The following is a 27,479-nucleotide window of genomic DNA, read 5'->3' as shown; positions in this document are numbered from 1 at the left end:
AGATGCCTGTCCTGGGCAGACTCCTGCAGGCCTGACTAGAATCTGCAGAGGAAGTTCCTGTTAACAAATGGAAAGGGTGTTGCCAGAGGCCCCAGCTTTCCTGTCAGGGATGCCTGAGCTGATGCAATCCCCTGCTGCTGTGGCTGACCAAGTTTCTTTTTGTTGAGTCTTGTTCCCACCCCCAACTCCTCTTCAGTCCTACAGATACTGGTTTATTTGCACACTCCGTGCTGATCTTGAATTGAAAGGCTTTCATTGTTTTTGAGATCAGTGTTTAGATAACACCACATGCCTGTGGCAGCTAGGACACCCTGTAAAGGAAATGCCTGGGCTCTAACAGCCCCATCATTCATTCCCTGTATGTGAATGACTGTGGCCTGTGTTTAGGACATTATAAGAACATTGCTCTGCAGGGGTTATTACTTGGGGCCTGCAGGAGTACCAGGCTTCTCCTTGATGTTTAGAGTTCTAGGGACCGTTTTCTAAGTCACTTCTCTCTTTACTTCCCTTCCAAACATAAGAGGATTAAAGTCTGTTTTGCCTAAGCCTTGTTTCCACACATACCTGCGGTACTAGAGCGTTCTTCCCTCTGGTGAGAAGACTGCTTTGGGGGACACAGGACTCACTGTGGCTAGTGGTGGTGCAGAATGTTTTTATGATTAGGCCAGGTTGGCAGCTTCCTTTGCACTGTGGTCCAGGGCCTCCTTTTCCCATGGGATATCTGCTTTCTTTTTTAAAAAACATTATAGTAATAATCTCTTTAATTTGTATAGCGCTTTGCCAGTTACAAAGATTTACACCACATATCATTTCATTATATCTGTATAATGATATAAATTTAACTGTATATAAAGAATATATTAAAGAGTCTTCAGAACCAAAATTAATATCAGAGTTTCAGAGAAAAGATGACTTCTTGGATTTATGTTTAATACAACAGCATGTTGAAAAAACTAAAGTTGTGAATTCAATTATGTCAAATGGTCAAACATGTTAACACTAATAGCAGGAGTAATTTATTCTCTATAAAACCTATAGACACTATTATAATTGTAAATTACTTTTAATTCCTTTTTTTCACATTTATAAACCTTTTTTTTTTCTCTTTTGGTTGTTTGCAGGTGTTTTTTTTTTTTTTTTTAGTTCAGTTTAGTTTTGTTTCTGAGATATCTCCTTTCTTGTCCCCTTAAACTTCTCCATCACGCTCTTGCCAGAAAAGAAATAAAAGAAAATGTTTTATATTCATTCAGTGTTAAATCTCTTCTGGTAACATACAGCTCTTTAAGTTTTCACTTAGTAAAATGCTATTAAAACTTCTTCCTTAAAAATGTTTCAAATAAGTCTGGCAGGCTCTAATTTATGTATCTCAAGGCCCTTTCCAGCTCTGATTCCCTAAATTTATAAACTTTTTTTCTTAAACTACTAGAATCTCTTTATATGACCACAGTGTCTTGTGAAGCAGAGTGAGTTAATAGCACTGATGTGGCCCTCATTTCTATAGCATTCTCCAGTGCATATACTTTTTTTTTTTTAATAAATTTATTTATTTATTTTTGGCTGCGTTGGGTCTTCACTGCTGCGCGTGGGCTTTCTCTAGTTGTGGTGAGCGGGGGCTACTCTTCATTGCGGTGCGTGGGCTTCTCATTGCAGTGGCTTCTCTTGTTGCAGAGCACGGGCTCTAGGCACACGGACTTCAGTAGTTGTGGCGTGCAGGCTCAGTAATTGTGGCTTGTAGGCTCTAGAGCACAGGCTCAGTAGTTGTGGTGCACAGGCTTAGTTGCTCTGCGGCATGTGGGATCTTCCTGGACCAGGGCTCGAACCTGTGTCCCCTGCATTAGCAGGCAGATTCTTAACCACTGCACCACCAGGGAAGTCCCTCCAGTGCATATAGTTAATCTCACTTTCTTACCAGTAATTTGGTGTTCCAAGAATTAAAGAAAGAAAAGTTGGTTGACATGGACAATGAACAGACATCCCTCTATAATAAAATAGTGTCCGGGTAATCATAATCAAGGAGACTGACTACTAGAAAGTTAAAACACACACCCTTTGTTACTTAGTACTGTATAATTGTTAATGTTCACCGCCATCCTAGTTAACACATTGTAAGTATCTTCTGAGTCATCAAAATAAATTATTTGGAACCATACTGTGTGACTTTTTAAAAATGTTATGAACATTATGAAACTACAGAAGAATACTGGGTGAACCAGATCATACCACTCTCTAGTAGAAGCTGGATAAATGGAATTATATATATTAGCCAAAGTATATTTTAAAGCTAAATATAAACTCTTTGGGAATTGTAAAGGGAAACAAGTCATCTTGCTTTTCTAATTGTTGTAACTGCTTGCTCTGTGTTTAATTTAAATTTTTTCTTTAATATTTATTCTTGAGTCGTGCCATATGGAATATAAAAATTCTCTGTAAACAGATTGAAAATTCAAAAATAAATGTGTAAGCAATAGAGTGATTATTATTAAAAAAAAATCCAGAATAAACTAGAGTATCTTTTCTTGGCTGATGGTTCTTGTATAGCTAATTCAAAGGACAAATATATTCCTTAAATACCATCCATGATTAGCCAGTTAGTGTGGACACCACTGACTTCCCAGAGTCTTGACAAGTATCTATTTGCTTATGTAGCTCAGGTAGATAAAAGAACTAATCATTTTAATATGTCTCTTCTTTCAAGGTGCTTGTATTATCCTTTTCCTATAAATTTACTGGTAATTTGCCTTTCGGAGATTGAAGAGGGGAACCACCAGTTTAAATAACTTGCTTTAATGTAATCAAGGAGTCATCCCTGTCCTCTTTATTACCTTCTAGCCCACTGCATAAAAATAACTTTCTGCCAAAATTCAGATGTGCAAGCCTGACAGGAGGTCCTGGTGCAAAATGCAGTGTTTTTTGCAGACTCTTGTCCAGCCTGCCTCATGCCTGATCCCTGTGCTTTCTGCCTTCCAGTTCTCTCCTGCGCTATGGGGGCAACCTGTCCCTCCAAAGTGCCATGAGTGTGCGATTCAACAGCAACGGGACCCAGCTCCTGGCCCTGAGACGTCGTCTGCCCCCTGTGCTCTATGACATCCACTCCCGCCTGCCTGTGTTCCAGTTTGACAATCAGGGTTACTTCAACTCATGTACCATGAAAAGCTGCTGTTTTGCAGGAGATCGTGACCAGGTAAGTGCCTTCTGCCGCCTGCATCCCACACTCATGCTTTCGTCTCAGATTTTTCTTTCTGTACTGGTCTTTATTTCTCTTTAGCCATGTCAAGTAGAAACAGTTGAGGGGAAACAGTAAGTGTCTGGAGACATTCTGGCTTAATAGTGAGTTTTTCCATCAGAGCTGCCTTTGGGTAATATGAGACACACACCATAAACCACAATATGGTTCTGAGCAACCTAGCTCTGCCAAGTTTGTGAACAGATTTTAAGATTCTAAGAGTGTGTCATTTCACAAGAAATGAGGAAGTCCATGGAAAATTAGCCTGCCAAAAAAAGACACCTTTTTTTTTGTATCAGTGAAACACAATGATGAATGAAACACTGTAAGTACCCTCCAAGAGACATACATCCTGAATAGCCCCTTTGAATGGCACCTTTTTCTTGGATGAAATGGGCTGAGCAGCTTTGTTTGAGAGGAAGCCAGATGCTGACGTTTTTCCTTTTTATTGCCAGCATCACAACTGGGAAGGAGAACCCAAGCTGTGAGTTTCCAGCCTTTTCACAGTCTTACTGGGAATCGAGATACTGATGTTGACTTAGAGCTGGCAGTTTAAAAACATACCTATACCTTTGCTATACCTGTCTCTCTTGGCCATAGAAGTTCTAAAGTGGGTGTCAGTGAATGGATCAGTTGGACTGGTCTGAGTAATCAAGCTGAGTAAAGACAAATATAAAGAAAGATTGATCAAATAAATGGATAAATTTTTTTTTCTTCTCAAACACAACAAATCTTATTGCCGTTTCACATCTAGATTGGAAAAATAGAAACCTTAGTCTTGCTAATTCTTAGTGTTCTCTTTGGATCTATCAACTCTGTTAAACTTTGACATATAATTCTCACATGCTGTACTCCACTGCTTTAAAGTTATTTGTGGGCAAGGGGCATAAAAGAAATAGTTCTTTGAGAACTTGTGAAGACCCTGCTTTTTGAAGGCAGTAGCTAGGGTTTTTCTCCCTAGCTGAGGTAGAGGCTCCCCAACATCATAGCTTAAAGATGAGCATATGTAGTAGGAGCACAATAAATGCTTTTTTAATTGAGTTGCATGTTAAAGAAACTGAGAATATCTTTTAAGTTGTCCAGGCTAGGAATTTCCCCTTTTACAAATAGAGAATATATACCTAAATTCAGAATTTATATTTGTCAGAGTCCTAGGGCCTACTTAGCTGCAATCTACACTTAAAACCACTAGGTGGCCTCAGTTATATAAGCGATATCTCCTTGGAGAGGCCACAATGCCTGATAGACTTAGTTTTTATAGGCAATTTGTTTCTTGGGTGGAAAAAAGCAGTTTCTAGAGATGATCTGACTCACAATAGAATAGGTAATTTTTTTGCTCTGCAGAATGGTTGATTTAGTTTCATTTAGCTATGGAAATGACAACCAAGCCCCTGCCTCCCTCTCTACCTTTCTTCCTTGCTTTTGTTGATCTTCCGTCTTCTGTCAAACTTCTTATGCATGTGATTTTATTTCATTGAACAATAAAGAGCAGGCACTAATTGTAGAAATGTAGTGGTTTATTAGGTTTTATTACCGGAGACACAGGCCCTGAGAGAAAGGAGAAAGAGGTGAAGGAGAATGGACGTTGTGTTTTCTTTTAGTTCCTATGTTAGCAGCCAGAACCTGCCTGCGTGGAGTCCTTAAAAGACCCAGAACAAAGGCCTCTAACCAGTATGTAAGAACACATAGGCCATGGTTTCTCCACCTTGGCACTGTCAACATTTTGGTCAGATAATTCTTTATTTTGTGGGGCTGTCCTGTGCGTTGTAGGATAATTAGCAGCATCCCTGGCCTCTCCCCACTAGATGCCAGTATCATCTCCCCCAGCTGTCACCCAGACAACCAAAAATGTCCCCAGACATTGCCCCTGATTGAGAACTTCTGACCTAGGTTATAATTACCCACTTTGAGATACAGGGGGACAGGTACAGATACTGCCATAGGCAGAGCCACACAAGGTGTTTTGTGGTGGTCCTGGTTATCTACATTGACAAGATGTAGTTGTTTTGGCCTTTCAGGTTATATATAATGATAAAAACATTGAATGGCTTTTGATTTTCTCTATTCAGATTTGACTATTATGTATGATTTTTGTCCTATGGGAAGAGTTTGTGGGTAATATATCCTTTCTGACAAACTAGACTGCTTTTTGGTTGGGATAAGTGGTTTGCCATGGATAGAGGAGGATGGGAAGTCATTGAGTCTAACTTCAAATCCATTTCAGAGTTAAAGTCTGGTTATATTCCCTATATAGATTATCAGAAGTATATAACCTAGGGAATAGGAAGTACAGAGATTTATGTTTGGCTGTTTTCTTCACTCCTTAGGGACTAAGAAATGTAGCTAATTCATCATTATCTTGTCTCCAATGCCTGGCACACTGAGAGCACAATAAATATTTGTTGAAGTGAATCTTGAGTACTTTGGTCAATGTGTGGTTTTTAGCTTTCCAGGCCTAAGCCTTGTATAACTGTAAGTCAGGATTGATAAGTACCTGTTTTCCTGCTCAACTTCCAGGAGCTTTAGGAGGATGAATTAAATAATGGATTTTCAGTGAAACTAATCTGTTGAGCTTATACTTTCTAAGTGTAGCACAGGAGGCCAAAATTATTGGCTCATTCCTGAAACATGTCTCTCAAAAGTGATTTATGGGCTCTGACTTTCCACACTCAGGGCTAAAGCAGCAGCTGCCACAGTTATAGTATGATCTGCAGGACTGATACGTATATTCTTTGACTGGTTCAGACAGGATCTTTTTAGCTGCTTTCAAATTCCAAAGCCTACCCTTTGCTTATATCGGTCTTTATATTTGATCTTTTTCTTGTATGCTTTGAGTACGCCCACAGCCCGAGGCTCTGTGCTCTGGAACTCTTCATTTAGTCCTAGGCTGGGTAAGTAACCATCCCAGAGAGGAATCTGCGAATTTCCATAATAGGAATGAACATGGTCAAGAAAGGCAGTAAGTGACCTATCTATCTGAGACAGTCTTCTGGCTTTTAATTACAGTATTACTCAGTCCACACAAATCAAACCATTATGCCAGAGAGCCTGTACTTCTTATAAGACTGTCCTAGGTTCACTAGGTAATTCATTAGCCCCAAAATGAAACTAACATTTCAAGATCAGAATAAAGCATAAAACCGACTGAGCCTACTTTGTGTCTTCCCCATGCTCATTGCCACCATTGTAGATCAATTCTAATTATAGAGCTATTAGAGATCATTTTGTACAATCCCTCCTTTTACAGATGAGAAAACAGGCTTAGAGAGGGTAGGTATACAAGTTAAGACATGTACAAGTTTGAGTAGGACTAGAACCCAGATTTTTGAGCTGTCAGTAGAGACTCCTTTTCACTATACAGAAGGTCACAACGTAATGCCTTAAGCAAGGCAAGCAGCAAAAATGAGTGAGTTGGGCTAGAAGTAAACAATAGTGAGTAGTGGGGACCGTGGCCAGCTGGAGAGCCCACCCCATCCTAAATCTAAGTGAATGCCATATAAATGAAGCTTTGACTCAGCTTCAGCCCACTGTTGCCAGAAGGGCCTTTGGTTTTTTCAAGGGAAGCCAGAAGTAGAGATTTGTTACGTGAAGTTTCCTGATTTTTAAGTATTGCAGCAAATTCATACTTCATTGTATGAATTAAACAAACCTGTGTACCATAACACCTATTCTTTTCTAGAGCCACCAGTTTCAAACCTCTGTGCTTCAGCAGGATGTTTTTCTGTCATGTTTAGTTTCATGGTCTGTCACTAATTCATAGGTGAGTGGAGACGCATTCCTTTTTCCTGTTTCCTACTGAACCTTTCCTAACTTCATGCCTTTTCATCCCCTCCATCTTATAAAATAAGAAAGCAGATATTTACTGAGCATCTACTGTGTGCCAGACGCTGTGGTAGACACATTCACGTGACTGCCAGTTCGTACCCTCTTTGAGATTTTCATTCAAACCCCTGTATATACACTCTGTCATCCCCACTTTTGGCTAAAAATACATGGTTTGTTTATTGCTAGTATAATCTTATTCAAGTTCGATAACTTCTATCATCAGATAAGGTGACATGAGTGACATCAGATTGGTTGGGCATCAACAGGAACAATTAGCCCCAAATAAAGCCTTAACTTTTTTTTTTTTTAAAGGCAGCCCACCTTCTAATCTTGCAATATAATGAGGAATCTTTTAGTAAAACAGCAAACAGCATTCCTTCCTCTGGAGGCTGCCTGAACCCAAAGGTTCTCCTCCTTGCTTTTGTATCATACTTGGATTTTTTTGTTTTTCATTTTCTCCCTGAAGCCTGACTAGGTACATTCTGTCTCCCAAGCTTCACACTCCCCTCTGTATACTTAGTGAGCCAATCTCTTAACAGGGTTAAAAAAGAAGGCCAATTTTCCACCTGCTAGCTTTTCTGGCACACACTTGTAAGACAGCACCCAGCTTTTGTTCCCTTTCTTTCACAATTCCTTAAACGGCTCTTGCCCTAGATTGCGAGAGTCCAGCAGAGCACCTCAGGCTTCTGGGAAATAAGTCTTTCAGGCTAACTGGTTTGTGTGGCCTGGAAATGGACAGTGTGGTAATTTAAGTCTTCTCTTTCGTTAGTCTCATCTAACACCTGGCCTGGTAATCCCTACATCTTGCCGAAAGTGGGATAGGGAAGGAAGGAGAAAGAATAATAAAGTTTTCTTGAAAGGGCTGAGCCCTGGAGTGTCTGAACATTGGGATCACTTACAGAGGTCTTTCTTTTGAACTTGACAGATGGCAGACCCCTAAAATCATGATAATTACATCATCATATCTCATCCCCTGGAGAAAAGAGCTGACTTGTACCCTGTGAATCCAGCAAAACGGCCTTGAATACATGGCTTGGCCTCAGACATTACGTCACCACTCAACCTTTCTGTGTTGACATTATACGGGTATAATAGAGGTGTAGGAATTTGCCAGGAAGTGCACTCCAGGCCAGTAAAGGAACCTAGAAAGTTATAACTCCGCTTTTTTTTTTTTCTAATAACTCCATGCAGCCCTGATTAAGCTCACGTGGGGGCCTGGCATGCCATATGTTCTCCTGAAATAAAGGCACACTTTTAATAGGGGAGATTCAACTCTCAGATTCTATCCTTTGACTTGCTTTGTGTCTTTAAGCTAACTTTTTCTTCTTCTCCTTGCCTTTCTTTTATATCATATATTTTTTGCCCTTTAGCTTCTAAAGCACTTTCATGTCATACTAATCCTCCCAGGAACCTTTGGGTATAGTTGAACAGGTTTCATCCCCATGTGAAACTAAGGTCTAGAGTAGTTTGAAACTGCAAATCTAATCAGTAGCTGAACCAGGACTAGACTCAGTCCATTGCCTATGATTGTACCCTCTTCCTCGTAGGCCTGCTGCCACCTGTGTTTTCAGATCAAGTGGCAATAGCCTCTTCCATGGGCTGATGAGGAAGAGCTGAACACAGAATGTTATGGCAGAGGAATTCCTTGTTGTATGTATTTTTTAGGTGAATATTTTAGGAGACTCTTTACTTTATAAAGAGAAGGTAGCATGAAGATAACTTGTTTATTAAATCAGCTATTTGTAAATCTTTTTGACTCCTGAACCTCTTTGAAAGTCTAAAAGCTTTGAACACCATTTCAGAAAAATGTACATATGCACATCGTTTTGCATGTAATATTAAGGAGTTTATGGAATTCCTGAAAACTAGGGGTTTCAGGTATTAGCAATCCTGGATTAAGATTTTACTCAAGGATTAAACCGTCTTTTAGTTCATTTACTGATTTAGAACTTAGAAAGCTTACAAGGTTTTGGAGTATATGCAGACCTGCTAGATATAGTCTGGTTTTTAATTGTTAAGCTGAAAAGGACCACTAGATGACCTGATTTCCTCTTAGGAACAAATGGAATTGATGTGATCTGATGATACAACATGGCAGTGCTCCTTTAATATATAGTTCCTGACTAGGAGTTTGGGCTCCACTAGGAAATCCCCGGTAGATATTAATGATGGGAACAGAGTATAACCTGCTCTACCTGCCCCATTTTCCTTGTAGAGTTTAAGTAGCTTTACCTCTTTTTTGGGTATCTTCAAAAAAGGGAAAAGGGAAATAATATTCCTTCCTCTGAAAGACTGGAGACCTTTGCTTGAATAAAGAATATAAATACACATTTGCAGACTGAAATGAGTGATACCATCTCCCCACTTCCCAGTCCCCAAGTATAAAAACTAAGGCCCACAGAGGAGAAATTGATTGTTGAAGGCCGTTTGGTTGATGACCCCTCATCTTGCCCAGGTTTCCAAAAGAGTTTTGCCAAACAGAGATTCATCTTTAAGTAATGCAGCCTACTTTGTTACAAGCAGCTGTTAGAGATTTAGAGCATTTTTTTTTATTTCTTCCCTACTGATTATTCAACAGTTATTGGCTGTCTTTATGGAACTTTTTTATTATTATTAATAGAATTTTTCCTACTCAGAACCCATAAAAGTTAGTTATTTTAATAAACCAAAGAATCCAGGAGCCTAGTGGAGCTGAAATGGCAAATGATCCAAAGAAGCAAAAATCATGTAACTTCACGTGCAAAAAATAGTGTTAATCTTATGGGTATGCATATTTGTGTGCTTTTATTGGTAGCCAATGGAATTGTATTTTCTCTTACCACAAATAAAATCAAATAAACCTATGGCTTTGGCCATTTCCAAAGACAAATTTTCCTGTTTGCTTTGGATAGTATTTGTGACAGGCTCTGGGTATAAGTGATATGATCAAATGTATATTATATACCAATTGGCAAACCTTTTACTGAAAATAATCTTATAGAGAGCGTATCACAAAATGGTTCAATCATTTTTTTTCCCCTTCTGACAGAGGTCAGGGAGAAATGAGAGCTGTGTTTGATTTAAATGTTAAATAGCAGTTTCTCTGCTGTTGCTGATCCAGGCTAGAGAGCCATCTGGTTTTTCTGTCCTATTCAATACAGTTAATTAGACAGGCGTGCCATTTACTGGAGAATAATTAATCAATTACTATGGGAGGAACCTTAGAGAGAACTGTGTAAATTGATCGGTACTCAGTGAATAATAGCTGATTGATATGTCTTTCTCCATCAGCAGATATTGGGGAATATTAACTGCTGTGCACACACACATACACACACTTTACACTTACACACACGTATCATATACCTATATCTTACTTAGAGAAGTGGAGTGGAGAAATTGAGCAGAAAGAGATTTCTCTGTTAGCAAAGAACCTAAGACATATTCTGGGTTATTTTTGGAGTATATCAGTAGATAGCCTGTTCCTCCTGCATGCTAGAACTTTTTCCTCTTTTTAACGTGGATTTTGGGTGGGTGAGAAGTGGGAGGCATTTTTTTGGTTTCAGGAGTTCTTGGAGGGGACACTGGGCATTATAGCAGTCTACCAGAGTAGGGAGTATTATGTGAGTGACTGTTTTCTCTAAAGGTTAATAGATTGACAGAGGACATGTGGGCAAATAAGATAGTGACAGGGTGCTAATATGGTTTTTTTTCTTTTTGGTTGTTGTTGTTGGTGGTGGTCATGGTGGTGGTTCCTTGAAATCTATTAAGAGAAGCAGTTGTTGCTCTGTCCCTGTGCTTGAACAAGTTAATATCTCCATATTGACAGTGGATTAGATAAAATGCACTGGCCTCAGGTTAGCTCTACTTAAGATGACTGGGCTGCATCAAGATCAGTAAACAGGCTGCCCTCTTGGGCTACGGAATGAATGAACAGTGAGAGATGGGGTTAGAGTGTAGCCAACCTTTAACCTTTGTGGCCAGCTGGGAAGGATTGTGGATGGTGTGGATCCACACAACAACTTATGCTCATTTTTGCATTGGTATCACCCATCTTACCCACGAAGCCAAGTTAAAATTAAGTATGTCTTCCACTCTCTGATCTGAAGTAGGCTGTGGGTCTCCTACCTCCTCCTATCCCCCATACCTCAAAGCATTTGGGGAAGTGGGGCTTCTATTGCCTAGATAATGGACTCCCTAAAACATTCTTTCTCATTCGGAGCCCTGCCCTATCTATCTCTATTAGGATACAAGGTGAAACACTCATGTGAAGTGAGTTGGTTTTTTTAAAAATTATTTTATTTATATTTTACTTTTGGCTGCGTTGGGTCTTCGTTGCTGCGCGTGGGCTTTCTCTGGTTGCGCGAGCGGGGGCTACTCTTCGTTGCGGTGCACGGGCTTCTCATTGTGATGGCTTCTCTTGTTGAGGAGCACGGGCTCTAGGCACGCCGGCTTCAGTAGTTGTGGCTTGTGGGCTCTAGAGCGCAGGCTCAGTAGTTGTGGCGCATGGGCTTCGTTGCTCTGCGGCATGTGGGATCTTCCCGGACCAGGGCTCGAACCCTTGTCCCCTGCATTGGCAGGCGGATTCTTAACCACTGCACCACCAGGGAAGCCCCCTGAAGTGAGTCTTTAATTTGTCACTCACCCCTCAGTCAGAGGCTTCAGCCTCCTTCAACCTGGGAGGAGAGGAATCTTTCCAGCTGCTCTGATGATGTTAAATGTATCTCTGGACTCAGTCCACTTGAAATGATGTTTATTTCTGCAAAGGTTTAAAAAGAAAGAAAGGGAAGGGAGGGGAGGAGGGAGAGAAAGAAAGAAAGAGAGATAAAGGAAGAAGGAAAGAGAGGAAGGGAGGGATGGAGGGAGGGAAAAGAGAAAAGAAAAAAGAAAAGAAAAAGAGCTCCTTTGGCTACCTTGTGGTTTTTTTGTTGGTGGTGTTATTTGTTTGTTTGTTTGCTGCTGCCACACGCATGCAGGATCCTCAGTTCCCCAACCAGGGATCAAACCCGTGCCCCCTGCAGTGGAAGCACGGAGTCTTAACCAATGGACCGCCCCTACCTTGTATTTTAAAATAGCCCAGAGCTCTGTCCCTTCTCCTAGAATATTCTTCTGTTCTTCTTCCAGATAGCCATATAACTTGCTCCCTCATTTCCTTCAGGGCTATACTCAAAATGCCATATTATCAGAGAGGCCTTCTGTGACTACCCTGTATAAAATGAAACTAACCACCCCCAGCACTCCCTACATGCCCTAACCTGCTGTTTAATTTTTCTCTGTAACACCACCACTGGACACATTACATACATATATTCTTTTTAACTTTTTTTCCCCTACTTACTCTTCACTCACATTATATATGCATAAAATTCTTTTCCTCTCCCCACCCAATAAAATGTAAGTCACATGAAGGTAGGGACAGGGTCTTTTTGATCAGTCCTTTCCCTGGGACAGTGCCCAACACTGTAGACATAGTAGACATTCAGTAAATACTTGTTTAATGAATAAATGGATGAACTCATTTTTATTTCACTCTCTCAGCGGTATCCTAGGCAGCCAACTTTTAATGTTGGAAGGGGCCCAACAGACAACCAAGAAATGCCATAAATGAATTCCTCAGGGCAGTTTTGTGATTCCGGTGTGTGTGAACAGTTAAACAGTCTGACTAGCCGGCAGTGGGTCGAGACCCCCTCCTTGGAAATTATCCTGAGCTGTTCCCTTGTGGTGGCTGCAAGAGGAAGAAAGGGTCAGGAGTTGCCCTTGTCCCTGAGAGGAAGCCTGTACATTGTACTCATTTTCCACCTATTTCTGGAGCTGTCATACTAAATCCAAGAGGCCTCAACTCTGGGGGAGTTTTCTTCCTTCTAAGGCAGCCTTGTGCATCAGCTTTCTGTCTGGGAGCCCCCTTTTACCTTTTCATGGCTTTCCCTGGTGAATAGTTGAGCAAATGGGAAAGCACTGATGCTTTGCAATGAAATAGTAAAACCTCTGATAAGCCCAGCCTTGGTTCACTCTTTTTTTAATATTTATTTTTCATTTGTTTAGTTTGGGGAAGATATTGGGGAGGGGTGTGCACAGGGTACCAGGAATTCTCTGTATGAAGTTTTATAGCCTCTTTTAAACACAGAGCATGAAATGAGGAGCTGTTGAGCAATAAATATGTTTTATATATAAATTATTAGTGACAGTTCTTTTGTGTTCCCTCCCGCATGTGTCTTAATTTGGGTTCAGGTTTCAGGTGCAAGTAATTTATTTGGAAATGCAGTAAATATCAGAGGAGTGGAAAAGTGAGATAGGGAAAAGAAGGATGATTCAGTGAGCCAACTACAACTGTGGGCAATTGGAGTTTGATTCTGAGGGGAAAGGGTATAGAACACACACTTCAGGGTTATTCTACCTGGGATCTAGGCAGCTGGGATATGAGTCATTGCTGGAGCCTGCTCTCAGGGAGTGTTCATTCCCTAGAGTACCCTGCAGCCTCCTGAGCTTTCGAGAAGCCCTTAGGCAAAGAGATATGGATACTGGCAGTTGGAGATCAGGTACACTAAGCAGTAAGGCCTGAGGGACATGAGCAGGGTATGAAGGAGTGCTTCCTGTTTCTGTTAAAACAGTAGACTACATGAGCACCATAGCTTTATCTTTCCTCTTTCCTTTGCCTTTTTCTACCACATCTTTACCTGTGGGTAGCTCAGGGCTCAAATCTGTCTTGCCTTGACTTTTGTGGATCAGCAGGCACCTTATTTCTCATAATGGCACCTAGTGATCTCGACTTCATGGCAGGGTAGCTGTGTACCTACATGTATATTTTCTACTTGGTTTAAGCTCCTTGAGAACCCAGGTACTACCTTATATATCTTTGTAAACACCAGAGTGCCTGGCATATAAGTGCTCGGTTCGTGTGTAATTAATGAATTTTTCCCCCTAACTATTGATAGTAGGTAGTTTTGCCAAACAGCCTGTGAGAGAAAAGCCTTTGGGCTCCTGAATTCCAACTTCCTAACTTCAAACAAGATAGTGTCATAAACTGCAGGGAGTTACTGGATGAACCCTAAGTCAAGAAAATGAGGGTTCATCTTTTCTTTTTTTCTTCTATTTTTAAGGGAAAAATATTTAAGTATATTGTAGTGATAAGTACATTAACATTGTTGTGTAACCATCAGGAGCATCTATCTCCAAAAGTTTTTCATCTTGCAAAACTGAAACTCTGTACCCATTAAACACTAACTCCCCTCCCTCCCCTGCCCCCAGCTCTTGGTAACCACCATTCCACTTTGTCTTTATGAATTTGACTACTCACTTACTCTAGGAACCTCATAAGTGGAATCATACAGTATTTGTCTTTCTGTAACTGGCTTATTTCACTTCTCATAATGTTCAGGATTCATCCATGTTGTAGCTTGTGTCAGAATTTCCTTCCTTTTAAAATCTGAATAATATTCTATCGTGTGTATGCACCACGTTTTGTTTATACATTCATCTCTTGATAGACACTTGGGTTGCTTCCCTCTTTGGCTGTTGTGAATAAAGCTGCTATGAACATTGTTACATAAATATCTCTAAGAGATCCTGCATTCAGTTATTTTAGCTATATACCCAGAGGTGGAATTGATGAATCATATAGTGACTTTATTTTTAATTTTTTGAGGAACTATTTTATGTTTTTTTGATAGTAACCATCCTAATGAATGTGAGGTGGTATCTCCTTGTGGTTTTGATATTAATTTCCCTAATGATTAGTGATGTTGAGCATCTTTTTGTGTGCTTATTGGCCATTTGTATATGGCCATTATACATTTCTTCGTTGGAAAATGTCTGTTCAAGTACTTTGCCCATTTTAAAAATCCTGAGGTCTTTGGTTTCTGTTGTTGAGGAAGCTTTTAAGTTGAAGTGTAACACGATTAGACTTTGAATTTCCTTATTTTCAACATACTTATGTAGTGACTCGTCAAGCAACCGTGAGCCAGCAGTTTAGGGACTTTCAGCTCTGATCTGGCTTCCATCATTCCTTCACACAGTAATCATAGAATCTTAGAACTAAATGAGCCTCCGAGGGTATCTTAGTCTGTTATGGCTGCCACAACAAAATACCATGGACTGGGTGGCTTATAATGTCAGTAATTTCTTTCTCACGTTGTGCAGGCTGGAAGTCCAAGATCAGGGTGCCAACCTGATTGGGTTCTGGTGAAGGCCGTCTTCCTGGTTGCAGCCTGCTGACTTCTCACTGTTCCCTCACATGGTGGAAGGGCCTAGGGAGCTCTGCTGGGTCTCTTTTACAAGAGTGCCAATCCCATTTATGAGGGCTCCACCCTTAAGGCCCAATCACCTCCCAAAGGCCCCACCTCCTAATATTATCACATTGGGCATTAGGATTTGAACATGTGAATTTGGGGGGACACAAACATTCAGACAATAGCAACGAGCAACCAGATGAGGAAACTGAACCCACTTCTTTTTCAACTGTGCCCTGAGCCAAATCACCTAGCCCCTGTGGATAGCATTTTCTTCATCTTTGAACATGAGTTTCTTTCCCTCCTTTCTCATGTTATTACTAGTGTATTGAAGACTGGTAAATTGATTTTTAATGATTACGAAGTATTTAGTAATGTATTCATTAGGCATGAGGTTGTGTATATGTTGGACTTACACTTTTTGGATGTTCGCAGTGTCATTTTTAAGTCAGAAATGTTCTTTAGAAAACTGTAGGCCTTTATTTTTCTAGGGGAATAAGCAGATGGGACCAAACGGCAGGAAGTGATGCTGACCTAAACTTAAAGCAAAGCACTTTTGTTAATCTTTGGAAATAAATGAACTCTCAGAATTGCTCACTGGTTGCTATTAGACAGTGCTCTTATGAGTCCTAATTAAAATAGATCTGGCTTAGTGTCCTCTCTTTCTGAGATCAGGCAGTTTGAAGCTGCCTCATAAAAGGGGATTGCTTATGTCTCTGGCATTAACTCATAGCTGGGTTGGCAATGGCTTCCTGCTCAAAGATGTAGATGACAACAGGGAAGTTCAGGATGCTTGGGCTTGCATAAAAGATCTCTGGGAAGCTCCTAAATTTAAAAAAATTTTTTGAGAGATTGGTTCAAGATGGCAGAGTAGAAAGACGTGCTCTCACTCCCTCTTGCGAGAACAACAGAATCACAACTAACTGCTGAACAGTCATCAACAGGAAGACACTGAAACTCACCAAAAAAGATACCCCACATCCAAAGACAAAGGAGAAGCCACAATGAGACGGTAGGAGGGGCGCAATCACAATAAAATCAAATCCCATAACTGCTGGGTGGGTGACTCACAAACTGGAGAACACTTATACCACAGAAGTCCACCCACTGGAGTGAAGGTTCTGAGCCCCACGTCAGGCTTCCCAACCTGGGGGTCCAGCAACAGGAGGAGGAATTTCTAGACAATCAGACTTTGAAGGCTAGCGGGATTTGATTGTAGGACTTTGACAGGACTGGGGGAAACAGAGACTCCACTCTTGGAGGGCACACACAAAGTAGTGTGCGCATCGGGACCCAGGGGAAGGAGCAGTGACCCCGTAGGAGACTGAACCAGACCTGCCTGCTAGTGTTGGAGGGTCTCCTGCAGAGGCGGGGTGTGGCTGTGTCTCACCATGAGGACAGGGACACTGGCAGCAGAAGTTCTGGGAAGTACTCCTTGGCATGAGCCCTCCCAGAGTCTGCCATTAGCCCCACCAAAGAGCCCAGGTAGGCTCCAGAGTTGGGTGGCCTCAGGCCAAACAACCAACAGGGAGGGAACCCAGCCCCACCAATCAGCAGACAAGTGGATTAAAGTTTTACTGAGCTCTGCCCACCAGAGCAACAGCCAGCTCTACCCACCACCAGTCCCTCCCATCAGGAAACCTGCACAAGCCTCTTAGATAGCCTCATCCACCACAGGGCAGAGAGCAGAAGCAAGAAGAACTACAGTCCTGCAGCCTGTGGAACAAAAACCACATCCACAGAAAGATAGACAAGATGAAAAGGCAGAGGACTATGTACCAGATGAAGAAACAAGATAAAACCCCAGAAAAACAACTAAATGAAGTGGAGATAGGCAACCCTTCAGAAAAAGAATTCAGAATAATGATAGTGAAGATGATCCAGGACCTCGGAAAAAGAATGGCAGCAAAGATTGAGAAGATGCAAGAAATGTTTAGCAAAGACCTAGAAGAATTAAACAACAAACACCTAGAAGAATTAAACAACAAACAAACAGAGATGAACAATACAATAACTGAAATGAAAACTACACAAGAAGGAATCAATAGCAGAATAACTGAGGCAGAAGAACGGATAAGTGACCTGGAAGACAGAATGGTGGAATTCACTGCTGCGAAACAGAATAAAGAAAAAAGAATGAAAAGAAATGAAGACAGCCTAAGAGACCTCTGGGACAACATTAAACGCAACAACATTCGCATTATAGGGGTCCCAGAAGGAGAAGAGAGAGAGAAAGGACCCGAGAAAATATTTGAAGAGATTATAGTAGAAAACTTCCCTAACATAGGAAAGGAAATAGCCACCCAAGTCCAGGAAGCGTAGAGAGTCCCAGGCAGGGTAAACCCAAGGAGAAACATGCCAAGACACATAGTAATCAAATTGGTAAAAATTAAAGACAAAGAAAAATTATTGAAAGTAACAAGGGAAAAACGACAAATAATGTACATCCATAACATCCTCTTATGTTAACTCTCATAAGGTTAACAGCTGATTTCTCAGCAGAAACTCTACAAGCCAGAAGGGAGTGGCATGGCATATTTAAGCTGATGAAAGGGAAGAACCTACAACCAAGATTACTCTACCCGGCAAGGATCTCATTCAGATTCAATGGAGAAATCAAAAGCTTCACAGACAAGCAAAAGCTAAGAGAATCCAGCACCACCAAACCAGCCCTACAACAAATGCTAAAGGAACTTCTCTGAGTGGGAAACACAAGAGAAGAAAAGGACCTACAAAAACCAACCCATAACAATTAAGAAAGCAGTAATAGGAACATAATATCGATAATTACCTTAAACGTGAATGGATTAAATGCTGCAACCAAAAGACAGGCTCGCTGAATGGATACAAAAACAAGACCCATCTATATGCTATCCACAAGAGACCCACTTCAGACCTAGGAACACATATAGACTGAAAGTGAGGAGATGGAAAAAGATATTCCATGCAAATGGAAATCAAAAGAAAGCTGGAGTAGCAATACTCATATCAGATAAAACAGACTTTAAAATAAAGACTGTTACAAGAGACAAGGAAGGACACTACATAATGATCAAGGGATCAATCCAAGAAGAAGATATAACAATTATAAATCTATATGCATCCAACATAGGAGCACCTCAATACATAAGGCAACTGCTAACAGCTATAAAAAAGGAAATCAACAGTAACACAATAATAGTGGGGGACTTCAACACCTTACTTAAACCAATGGACAGATCGTGCAAACAGAAAATTAATAAGGAAACACAAGCTTTAAATGACACAATAGACCAGATAGATTTAATTGATATTTATAGCACATTCCATCCATAAACAGCAGATTACACTTCTCCTCAAGCCCGCACAGAACATTCTCCAGGATAGATCACATCTTGGGTCACAAATCAAGCCTCAGTAAATTTAACAAAATTGAAATCATATCAAGCATCTTTTCTGACCACAATGCTATGAGATTAGAAATCAATTCCAGGGAAAAATAATGTAAAAGACACAAACACATGCAGGCTAAACAACACGTTACTAAATAACCAAGAGATCACTGAAGAAATCAAAGAGGAAATCAAAAAATACCTAGAGACAAATGACAATGAAAACAAGACGATCCAAAACCTATGGGATGCAGCAAAAGCAGTTCTAAGAGGGAAGTTTATAGCAATACAAGCATACCTCAAGAAATAAGAAAAATCTCAAACAATCTAACCTTACACCTAAAGGAACTAGAGAAAGAAGAACAAACAAAACCCAAAGTTAGTAGAAGGAAAGAAATCATAAAGATCAGAGGAGAAATAAATGAAATAGAAACAAAGAAAACAGTAGCAAAGATCAATAAAACTAAAAGCTGGTTCTTTGAGAAGATAAATAAAATTGATAAACCATTAGCCAGACTCATCCAGAAAAAGAGGGAGAGGACTCAAATCAATAAAATTAGAAATGAAAAAGGAGAAGTTACAACAGACACCGCAGAAATACAAAGCATCCTAAGAGACTACTACAAGCAACTCTATGACAATAAAATGGACAACCTGGAAGAAATGGACAAATTCTTAGAAAGGTATAACCTTCCAAGACTGAACCAGGAAGAAATAGAAAATATGAACAGACCAATCACAAGTAATGAAATTGAAACTGTGATTAAAAATCTTCCAACAAACAAAAGTCCAGGACCAGATGGCTTCACAGGTGAATTCTGTCAAGCATTTAGAGAAGAGCTAACACCCATCCTTCTCAAACTCTTCCAAAACATTGCAGAGGAAGGAACACTCCCAAACTCATTCTATGAGGCCACCATCACCCTGATACCAAAACCAGACAAAGATACTACAAAAAAAGACAATTACAGATCAACATCACTGATGAATATAGATGCAAAAATCCTCAACAAAATACTAGGAAACAGAATCCAACAACACATTAAAAGGATTGTGTACCATGATCAAGTGGGATTTATCCCAGGGATGCAAGGATTCTTCTATATATGCAAATCAATCGATGTGATACACCATATTAACAAATTGAAGAAGGAAAACCATACGATCATCTCAATAGATGCAGAAAAAGCATTTGACAAAATTCAACACCCAGCTATGATAAAAACTCTCCAGAAAGTGGGCATAGAGGGAACCTACCTCAACATAATAAAGGCCATATATGACAAACCTACAGCAAACATCATTCTCAATGGTGAAAAGCTGAAAGCATTTCCTCTAAGATCAGGAACAAGACAAGGATGTCCACTCTCACCACTATTATTCAGCATAGTTTTGGAAGTCCTAGCCACGGCAATCAGAAAAGAAAAAGAAATAAAAGGAATACAAATTGGAAAAGAGGAAGTAAAACTGTCAGTGTTGGCAGATGACGTGGTACTATACATAGGGAATCCTAAAGATGCCACCAGAAAACTACTAGAGCTAATCAATGAATTTGGTAAAGTAGCAGAATACAAAATTAATGCACAGAAATCTCTTGCATTCCTATACACTAATGATGAAAAATCTGAAAGAGAAATTAAGGAAACATTCCCATTTACCATTGCAACAAAAAGAACAAAATACCTAGGAATAAACCTACCTAGGGAGACAAAAGACCTGTATGCAGAAAACTGTAAGACACTGATGAAAGAAATTAAAGATGATACAGACATATGGGGAGATATACCATGTTCCTGGATTGGAAGAATCAATATTGTGAAAATGACTGTACTACCCATAGCAATCTACAGATTCAGTGCAATCCCTGTCAAATTACCAATGGCATTTTTTACAGAACTAGAACAAAAAATCTTAAAATTTGTATGGAGACACAAAAGACCCCGAATGGCCAAAGCAGTCTTGAGGGAAAACAATGGAGCTGGAGGAATCAGACTCCCTGACTTCAGACTATACTACAAAGCTACAGTAATCAAGACAATATGGTACTGGCACAAAAACAGAAATATAGATCAATGGAACAGGATAGAAAGCACAGAGATAAACCCACGCACCTGTGGTCAACTAATCTATCACTGAGGAGGCAAGGATATACACTGGAGAAAAGACAGTCTCTTCAATAAGTGGTGCTGGGAAAACTGGACAGCTACATGTAAAAGAATGAAATTAGAACACTCTCTAACACCATACACAAAAATAAGCTCAAAATGGATTAGAGACCTAAATATAAGACTGGACACTATAAAACTCTTAGAGGAAAACATAGGAAGAACACTCTTTGAGATAAATCACAGCAAGATCTTTTTTGATCCACCTCCTAGAGTAATGGAAATAAAAACAAAAATAAACAAATTGGACCTAATGAAACTTCAAAGCTTTTGCACAGCAAAGGAAACTACAAACAAGACGAAAAGACTACCCTCAGAATGGGAGAAAATATTTGCAAAAGAATCAATGGACAAAGGATTAATCTCCAAAATGTATATGCAGCTCAATATTAGAAAAACAAACAACCCAATCGAAAAATGGGCAGAAGACCTAAATAGACATTTCTCCAAAGAAGACATACAGATGGCCAAGAAGCACATGAAAAGCTGCTCAACATCACTAATTATTAGAGAAATGGAAATCAAAACTACAATGAGGTATCACCTCACAGGAGTTCGAATGGGCATCATCAGAAATGCTATAAACAACAAATGCTGGAGAGGGTGTGGAGAAAAGGGAACCCTCTTCCACTGTTGGTGGGAATGTAAATTGTTACAGCCACTATGGAGAACAGTATGGAGGTTCCTTAAAAACTAAAAATAGAATTACCATACGACTCAGCAATCTCACTACTGGGCATATACCCAGAGAAACCCATAATTCAAAAAGACACATGCACCCCAGTGTTCATTGCAGCACTATTTACAGTAGCCAGGTCATGGAAGCAACCTAAATGCCCATCGACAGACCAATGGATAAAGAAGTTGTGGTACATATATACAGTGGAATATTACTCAGCCATAAAAAGGAAGGAAATTGGGTCATTTGTAGAGATGTGGATGGATCTAGAGACTGTCATACAGAGTGAAGTAAGGCAGAAAGAGAAAAACAAATATCGTATATTAACACATATATGTGGAACCTAGAAAAATGATACAGTTGAACCGGTTTGCAGGGCAGAAATTGCGACACAGATGTAGAGAACAAACGTATGGACACCAAGGGGAGAAAGTGGCGGGCTGGGGCGTGGGGGGTGGTGTGATGAATTGGGAGACTGGAATGGACCTTATATACACTAATATGTATAAAATGAATAATAAGAACCTGCTGTATAAAAAAATAAAATAAAATTCAAAAGAAAATTTTTTTTGAAAACTTGTGGTAAAATATACATAACATTAAACTTACCACTAAAACCATTTTAAAGTGTACAGCTTCGTGGCATTAAGTACATTCACATTGTTGTGTAACTATCACAACTGTCCATCTCCAGAACTTTTTCATCTTCCCAAAGTGAAACTCTATACTCGTTGAACAGTAGCTGCCCATTTCTCCCTTCCCCCCAGTCCTTAGCAACTACCATTGTGCTTTCTGTCTCTATGAATTTGACTACTCTTGGTTCCTCATGTAAGTTGAATCATACAACATTTGTCTTTTTGTATATGGCTTATTTCACTTAGCATAATGTCTTCAAGTTTTACCCATGTTGTAGCATGTGTCAGAATTTCCTTTTTAACGCTAAATAGTATTCCATTGTATGGATATATACCACATTTTGTTTATCTGTTCATCCATTGATGGACATTTAGGTTGTTTGGCTGTTGTGAGCCTTCTTCTCTGAACATTGGTGTACAGATATCTCTAGTCCCTGCTTTCAATTCTTTGATATATACCTAGGAGTAGAATTTCTGGGTTATATGGTAGTTCTATGTTTAACTTTTTGAAGAACCTCCATACTGTGTTCCACAGTGGCTGCACCATTATGCAGTCCCACCAGCAATGCGCAGTGGGTGCCAACTTCACCTCCTCACCAGCACTTGTTTTCTGTTTGTTTGCTTTTGGTAATCGCCATCCTAATGGGTGTGAAGTGGTACCACATTGTGGTTTTCATTTTCATTGCCATAATGATCAGTGATGTTAAGCATCTTTTCACATTATTGGCCATTTGTATATTTTCTTTGGAGAAATGTCTGTTCAAGTCCTTTGCCCATTTTTAAATCAGGTTGGTTGGTTGTTGCCAGGTTTTAGCCAATTAGCCTTTTGATTTGCAAATACTTTTAAGAGAGTGTTTGCTGTGTGGTGCCTTACGAGTGAATATATGTACATTTATCTTGTTTATTTTTTAAAAACCTTTTTCTGTATAGATAGATAGGTAGATAGATTATCAATCAATACATAAGTAATAAATGGATTTTTTTTTGTCCCAACAGTATATCCTTTCAGGCTCTGATGACTTCAACCTGTACATGTGGAGAATTCCTGCAGATCCAGAAGCAGGTGAGTGTATCCCGAGTATGAACCTGCTGCTAACATTGGCTCTATTGACCTCCTGCGTGCTGTGCCCTGAAAGGGCAGATTTGTAGCAGTAGAGGAAGGTATTTCTCTTTTAATACAAAAAATTTTTTGGAAAGTGACCAAAGTAAATTTTGAAATAAAAATTAGAAGCCAGATTTAGCTATAACCTTCATGCATACCCTTATCTGACATAATCATGCTCAGATTTTTTTCCTCCGAAGAACTTTTCTTTAGACTTCATAGATGTCCTTTATGTCCATTTTCCTCTCTCCTGTTTCACACTTGGAGTATTATTACCTTGCTTTTTACCTGCTTTTCCTTTATTATTCATGTGCACATTCCTGCTTATTACTCTACAAACAGTTGTTAGGGCCTCTGCCTTTCTTTTAGCCTCCCTGGTGATGTTAGGTAAAGGGAAGCTTTCTTTGTTGATGGACAGATGTACTCCCTGGAGTTTGGCTAACCCCAGACATGAGAGAAATTAGGAAGAAATATTTCTGCTTTTGCTCTAGATGTATTCTGAAAAAGAGCCTGCTGCTTTCCATAAATTTGGATGTAGGCCATCTGAGCTTTCAGGCAGCGCAGACCATTCTTCATTCTTGATAATAGTGTCTTCACGTGCTCAGATGAGTGTTACACTGGTTGCTTCCTACTGGTAGAAAAATGTCTATTTTTTGTTCTCAGGACAGCTCAATACAGCCATCTGCTCCAGGTGATACATGGCATCAAACTGGAAAATGGCCATCAGGAAAGTAATAGAGGACTGTGCTGATTATATTACACAAAATGTGTCTAGTGCTCAGAGTTTAGGAAAGTTGTTGACTTGCCTATTGCTGAATTAACAATATTGTTACCAAACATCTGCCTTTCAAAACTTGTTGAGGCTTACTTTTGGAAACTATCCTGTTGCTGTGGTCTGGTTACTAAACAAGTTACAAAAGGCCTTTTTCCCCTTCTGTAATTTGGAAAGCATGAGTGAAGCATCTTACCTTTGAAGCACAACCAGACGGGACAGCAACAGTCTATCTGAACAAAAAGTGATGTTCCAGCACTAGAGATACTTCTGTATTAAGTCTCCCACCCCCGTAAGTCCTAGATTGATTAGCTGAGAAATAATCTTTGGGCTTAATTGTATCTTTTACCTGATCTTGAAAAGCTTTTCATTATTAAGTCAATGTGGCTTTTAAAACAGAAAGTGGATCATCCCCTCCCCCAGGACTGTTCTCTGGAATCTTTTTCATGTTTGTATTGAGAGAAGGGGGAAGAATTAGCAGTAGTATTGTAGATTTTTTCACCTCCTGCTGATTTCTGTACTGACTTAGGGTACGGGCCACTGTTAGGCTGTCTTTATATGTAGATGGGTATGCAATCTCTGGGTTGGCAGGGACCCTCATAGCTGATTTAGGATTCCAGTATCAAAACTGGGAAATAGGTGCCTGAACCTTCCAAGGATTGTATAGGCACAGCTGGTTTAAAGGAATCCATTTCTAGATTCTCAAATTCCGTATGTATTGTCCTTTCCCACCTCCCCTTTTCCCTTTGTCCTTCCCCCACTTTACAGAAAAACAAACAAGCAGACAAACAAAAAACACCAGAAAATCGGAAGTACTCCAGAAATTTCTGGCCATTTGAACCTTGGCATGGTGCATTGCCCTTAAGGTGTAAAAACCTGTAAGGTGCCAAAAAAGCTGAAGTATCCTTTAATCATAGGGCTATAACCCAACCCTCCACCATCTTCTACCTTATCTTCTTACGTACTTACAATAAATTGCTCCTTTTTATAATAATTGGTTTTTATAAAACATTAAAAGTATATCTGTTTTGATCAGTTGTGTTCCAGTAAGTATTGTAATGGTAACTCAAATCCAACACAAAAATGTTAACACTTAGAGCCTCACAGTCACAGTAAATAAAGAAAATTTTAAATTTGTAATTATATTTTTATTGGTGAAACTATGATAGATTTTCATTAAAATATATTAGGTTGAAATCTGGGGGGAGGTAGGTAAAGTAGAAATATTATTTCAAGGAGGAAAAAGGAATGATGTAAAATTTCTATTAAAAAATAAATTGTTAGATGTCAGATTCCACGTAGGATGCAGTACGTAGCTCCCATTGCAATAAGTACAAAAATCAAATTACAATAGCCATATTTTTAAAGATGTCAGAGAGCTGTGGTTACAAAGTGTGTGAGGAGAACTAAAGTTCAGAAGAAGGAAGAGCCCTTCCTAACTGAGCAGAAGGTGCTGGCCATGTTCTTTCCTGAGGGCATCTGTGCACAGGCTGTAGTTTGGGCTGCCATGGACAGACTCTACCAGGGTCAAAAGAAATCAGAGTTTTCGATGGCCACATGCGTTGATAGGATAGACTGGATTCTAGAGGAACCTCAAACACATGACCAGTCTTCCCTATGGGACATTTGCTGGGTGCTGGGGTTGCCCTGGGAGCTAGGGGGCTAGGCTGGGAAAGCAGGATGAAATGCCCACAGTATACAGTGCTTAGGAGACAAAGTTCCCCTAGTGGGAGGGTCCTGCTCCACAGGGCATTTTGAACCTACTTGGGAAAGGATGATAAAGAGGTAAGATTAAAACCTCCAAAGAACAGAATGTTCAGAGCAGAGAACAGAGGTTTGACAGGCTCTCCATCAAAAGCCCAAAAGGGCTACACTTGAGGATGGAGCTGGGCCAGAAAGGCCAAGTGTAATATCCTACAATCTCCTGGTACGTAAGTAGGATACAAACTTCCATTAGTGGAAGAGATCTGCAACAAGCACCCTACAGGTCTTGCCTTTGAGACATTTGAAACCAGAAGTAGACTTGGGACTTCCCTGGTGGTCCAGTGGTTGAGAATCCGCCTTCCAATGCAGGGGACGCGGGTTCAGTCCCTGGTCAGGGAACTAAGATCCCACATGCCACAGGACAACTAAGCCCACGCGCCACAACTAAAGAGCCACCGTGCCACAACTAGAGAGAAGCCCTTGTGCCACAACGAAAGATCCCGCATGCCGCAACGAAGATCGCGCATGCCGCAGCTAAGAACCGATGCAGCCAAATAAACAAATTTTTTTTTTTTCAAATAAATATTTTTTAAAAAAGAAGAAGTAGACTTATTCAACCCAGCGCTGACCTGGTTCCTTCTGATTGGATTGAGGGTGATCAGCCCCTTCTTTTCTCAAGAGTGGAATGGGTAAATGCCATATGGAGGAAACGGCTTTCATCTCTGTATTAGTTTGCTAGGGCTCCCATAACAAAATCCCACAGACGGTAAACATCAGAAACATATTTTCTCACAGTTCTGGAGGCTAGATGTCCAAGATCAAGGTTCTGACAAGTTTGATTTCTCCTGAGGCCTCTCTCCTTTGGCTTGCAGATGACTGCCTCCTCATTGTGTTCTCACATGACCTTTTCTCTGTGTACACACATCGCTGGTGTCCCTGTCTCTTCTTATGAGGACATCAGTCTTATTGGATTAGAGTCCTTCCCTTATGACTTTGTTTAACCTTAATTATCTCCTTAAAGCCCCTCTCTCCAAATAGTCACATTGGGGGTTGGGGCTTCAACATATGAATTTGCAAGACACACAGTTCAGTCCATAGCAATCTCCATGGTTCTTTATCCTCAATGTCCAGCATACAATAAAAAAATTATGAGACATGAAAATGTGGTCAGTAATCAAAAGAAGCCAACCCACAATATTATCTAAATATTGAAGTCAAACAGTCAGGAACTTGAAATATTGTAAATGTGATAAAGAAAATAGAAATGAGGGATGGACAAAATGGATAAAAAGATGGAGAATTTCAACAGAGAATTGGAATCTGCCTAGAAAAAAAAATCATGTAGAACTGAAAAATATGTCTGAAACTAAGAATTTTTTGGATTTGTTTAACCTTGAAAGGACAGGCTTGGTGAATAGAAGACAGGTCAATAAAAGACATTCAAACTGAAGGACGATGAGAATGGAGAATGGAAAAAGCAAAACAGTGTAGGAGACAAGTGGGACACAGGTGATCTAACATATATGAAATTGAAATCCCAGAAGGATAAGAGAGAGAAAGTGAAGCAGAGCAATATATGAAGAGATAATGGCTGAAAGTTTCCAGAACAAATGAAATATGCCAATTCTCAGATTCAAGAAACTTAGTAATCACAAGCAGAATAAATACAACACACCTAGGCATATCATGTCAAACTATTGAAAATGAAAGATAATGAGAAAAAGCCCAAAAGCAGTCTGAGAAAATGGACAAATTACCTGTAAATAAGCAACAATAAGATTGATGGTCAAATTATGGAA

The 27,479-nt window shown here is 39.9% G+C and overlaps 1 protein-coding gene across 1 annotated transcript in view; it reads left to right on the top strand.

Annotated features, from left to right (window-relative positions):
• The window catches only part of DCAF5 (DDB1 and CUL4 associated factor 5), a 103,771-nt gene that overhangs the window by 55,396 nt on the left and 20,896 nt on the right, over window positions 1-27,479 (top strand). Inside the window, exons 6-7 of the mRNA XM_061180958.1 lie at window positions 2,968-3,181; window positions 23,099-23,165. Of these exons, the coding sequence (XP_061036941.1) occupies window positions 2,968-3,181; window positions 23,099-23,165 (281 nt within the window). The remainder of the gene's footprint in view (window positions 1-2,967; window positions 3,182-23,098; window positions 23,166-27,479) is intronic.

The sequence above is a fragment of the Eubalaena glacialis genome, chromosome 2 (assembly GCF_028564815.1).
Source record: "Eubalaena glacialis isolate mEubGla1 chromosome 2, mEubGla1.1.hap2.+ XY, whole genome shotgun sequence".
NCBI classification, from domain to species: domain Eukaryota; kingdom Metazoa; phylum Chordata; class Mammalia; order Artiodactyla; family Balaenidae; genus Eubalaena; species Eubalaena glacialis.
This window is presented reverse-complemented; position numbering and strand designations above follow the sequence as displayed.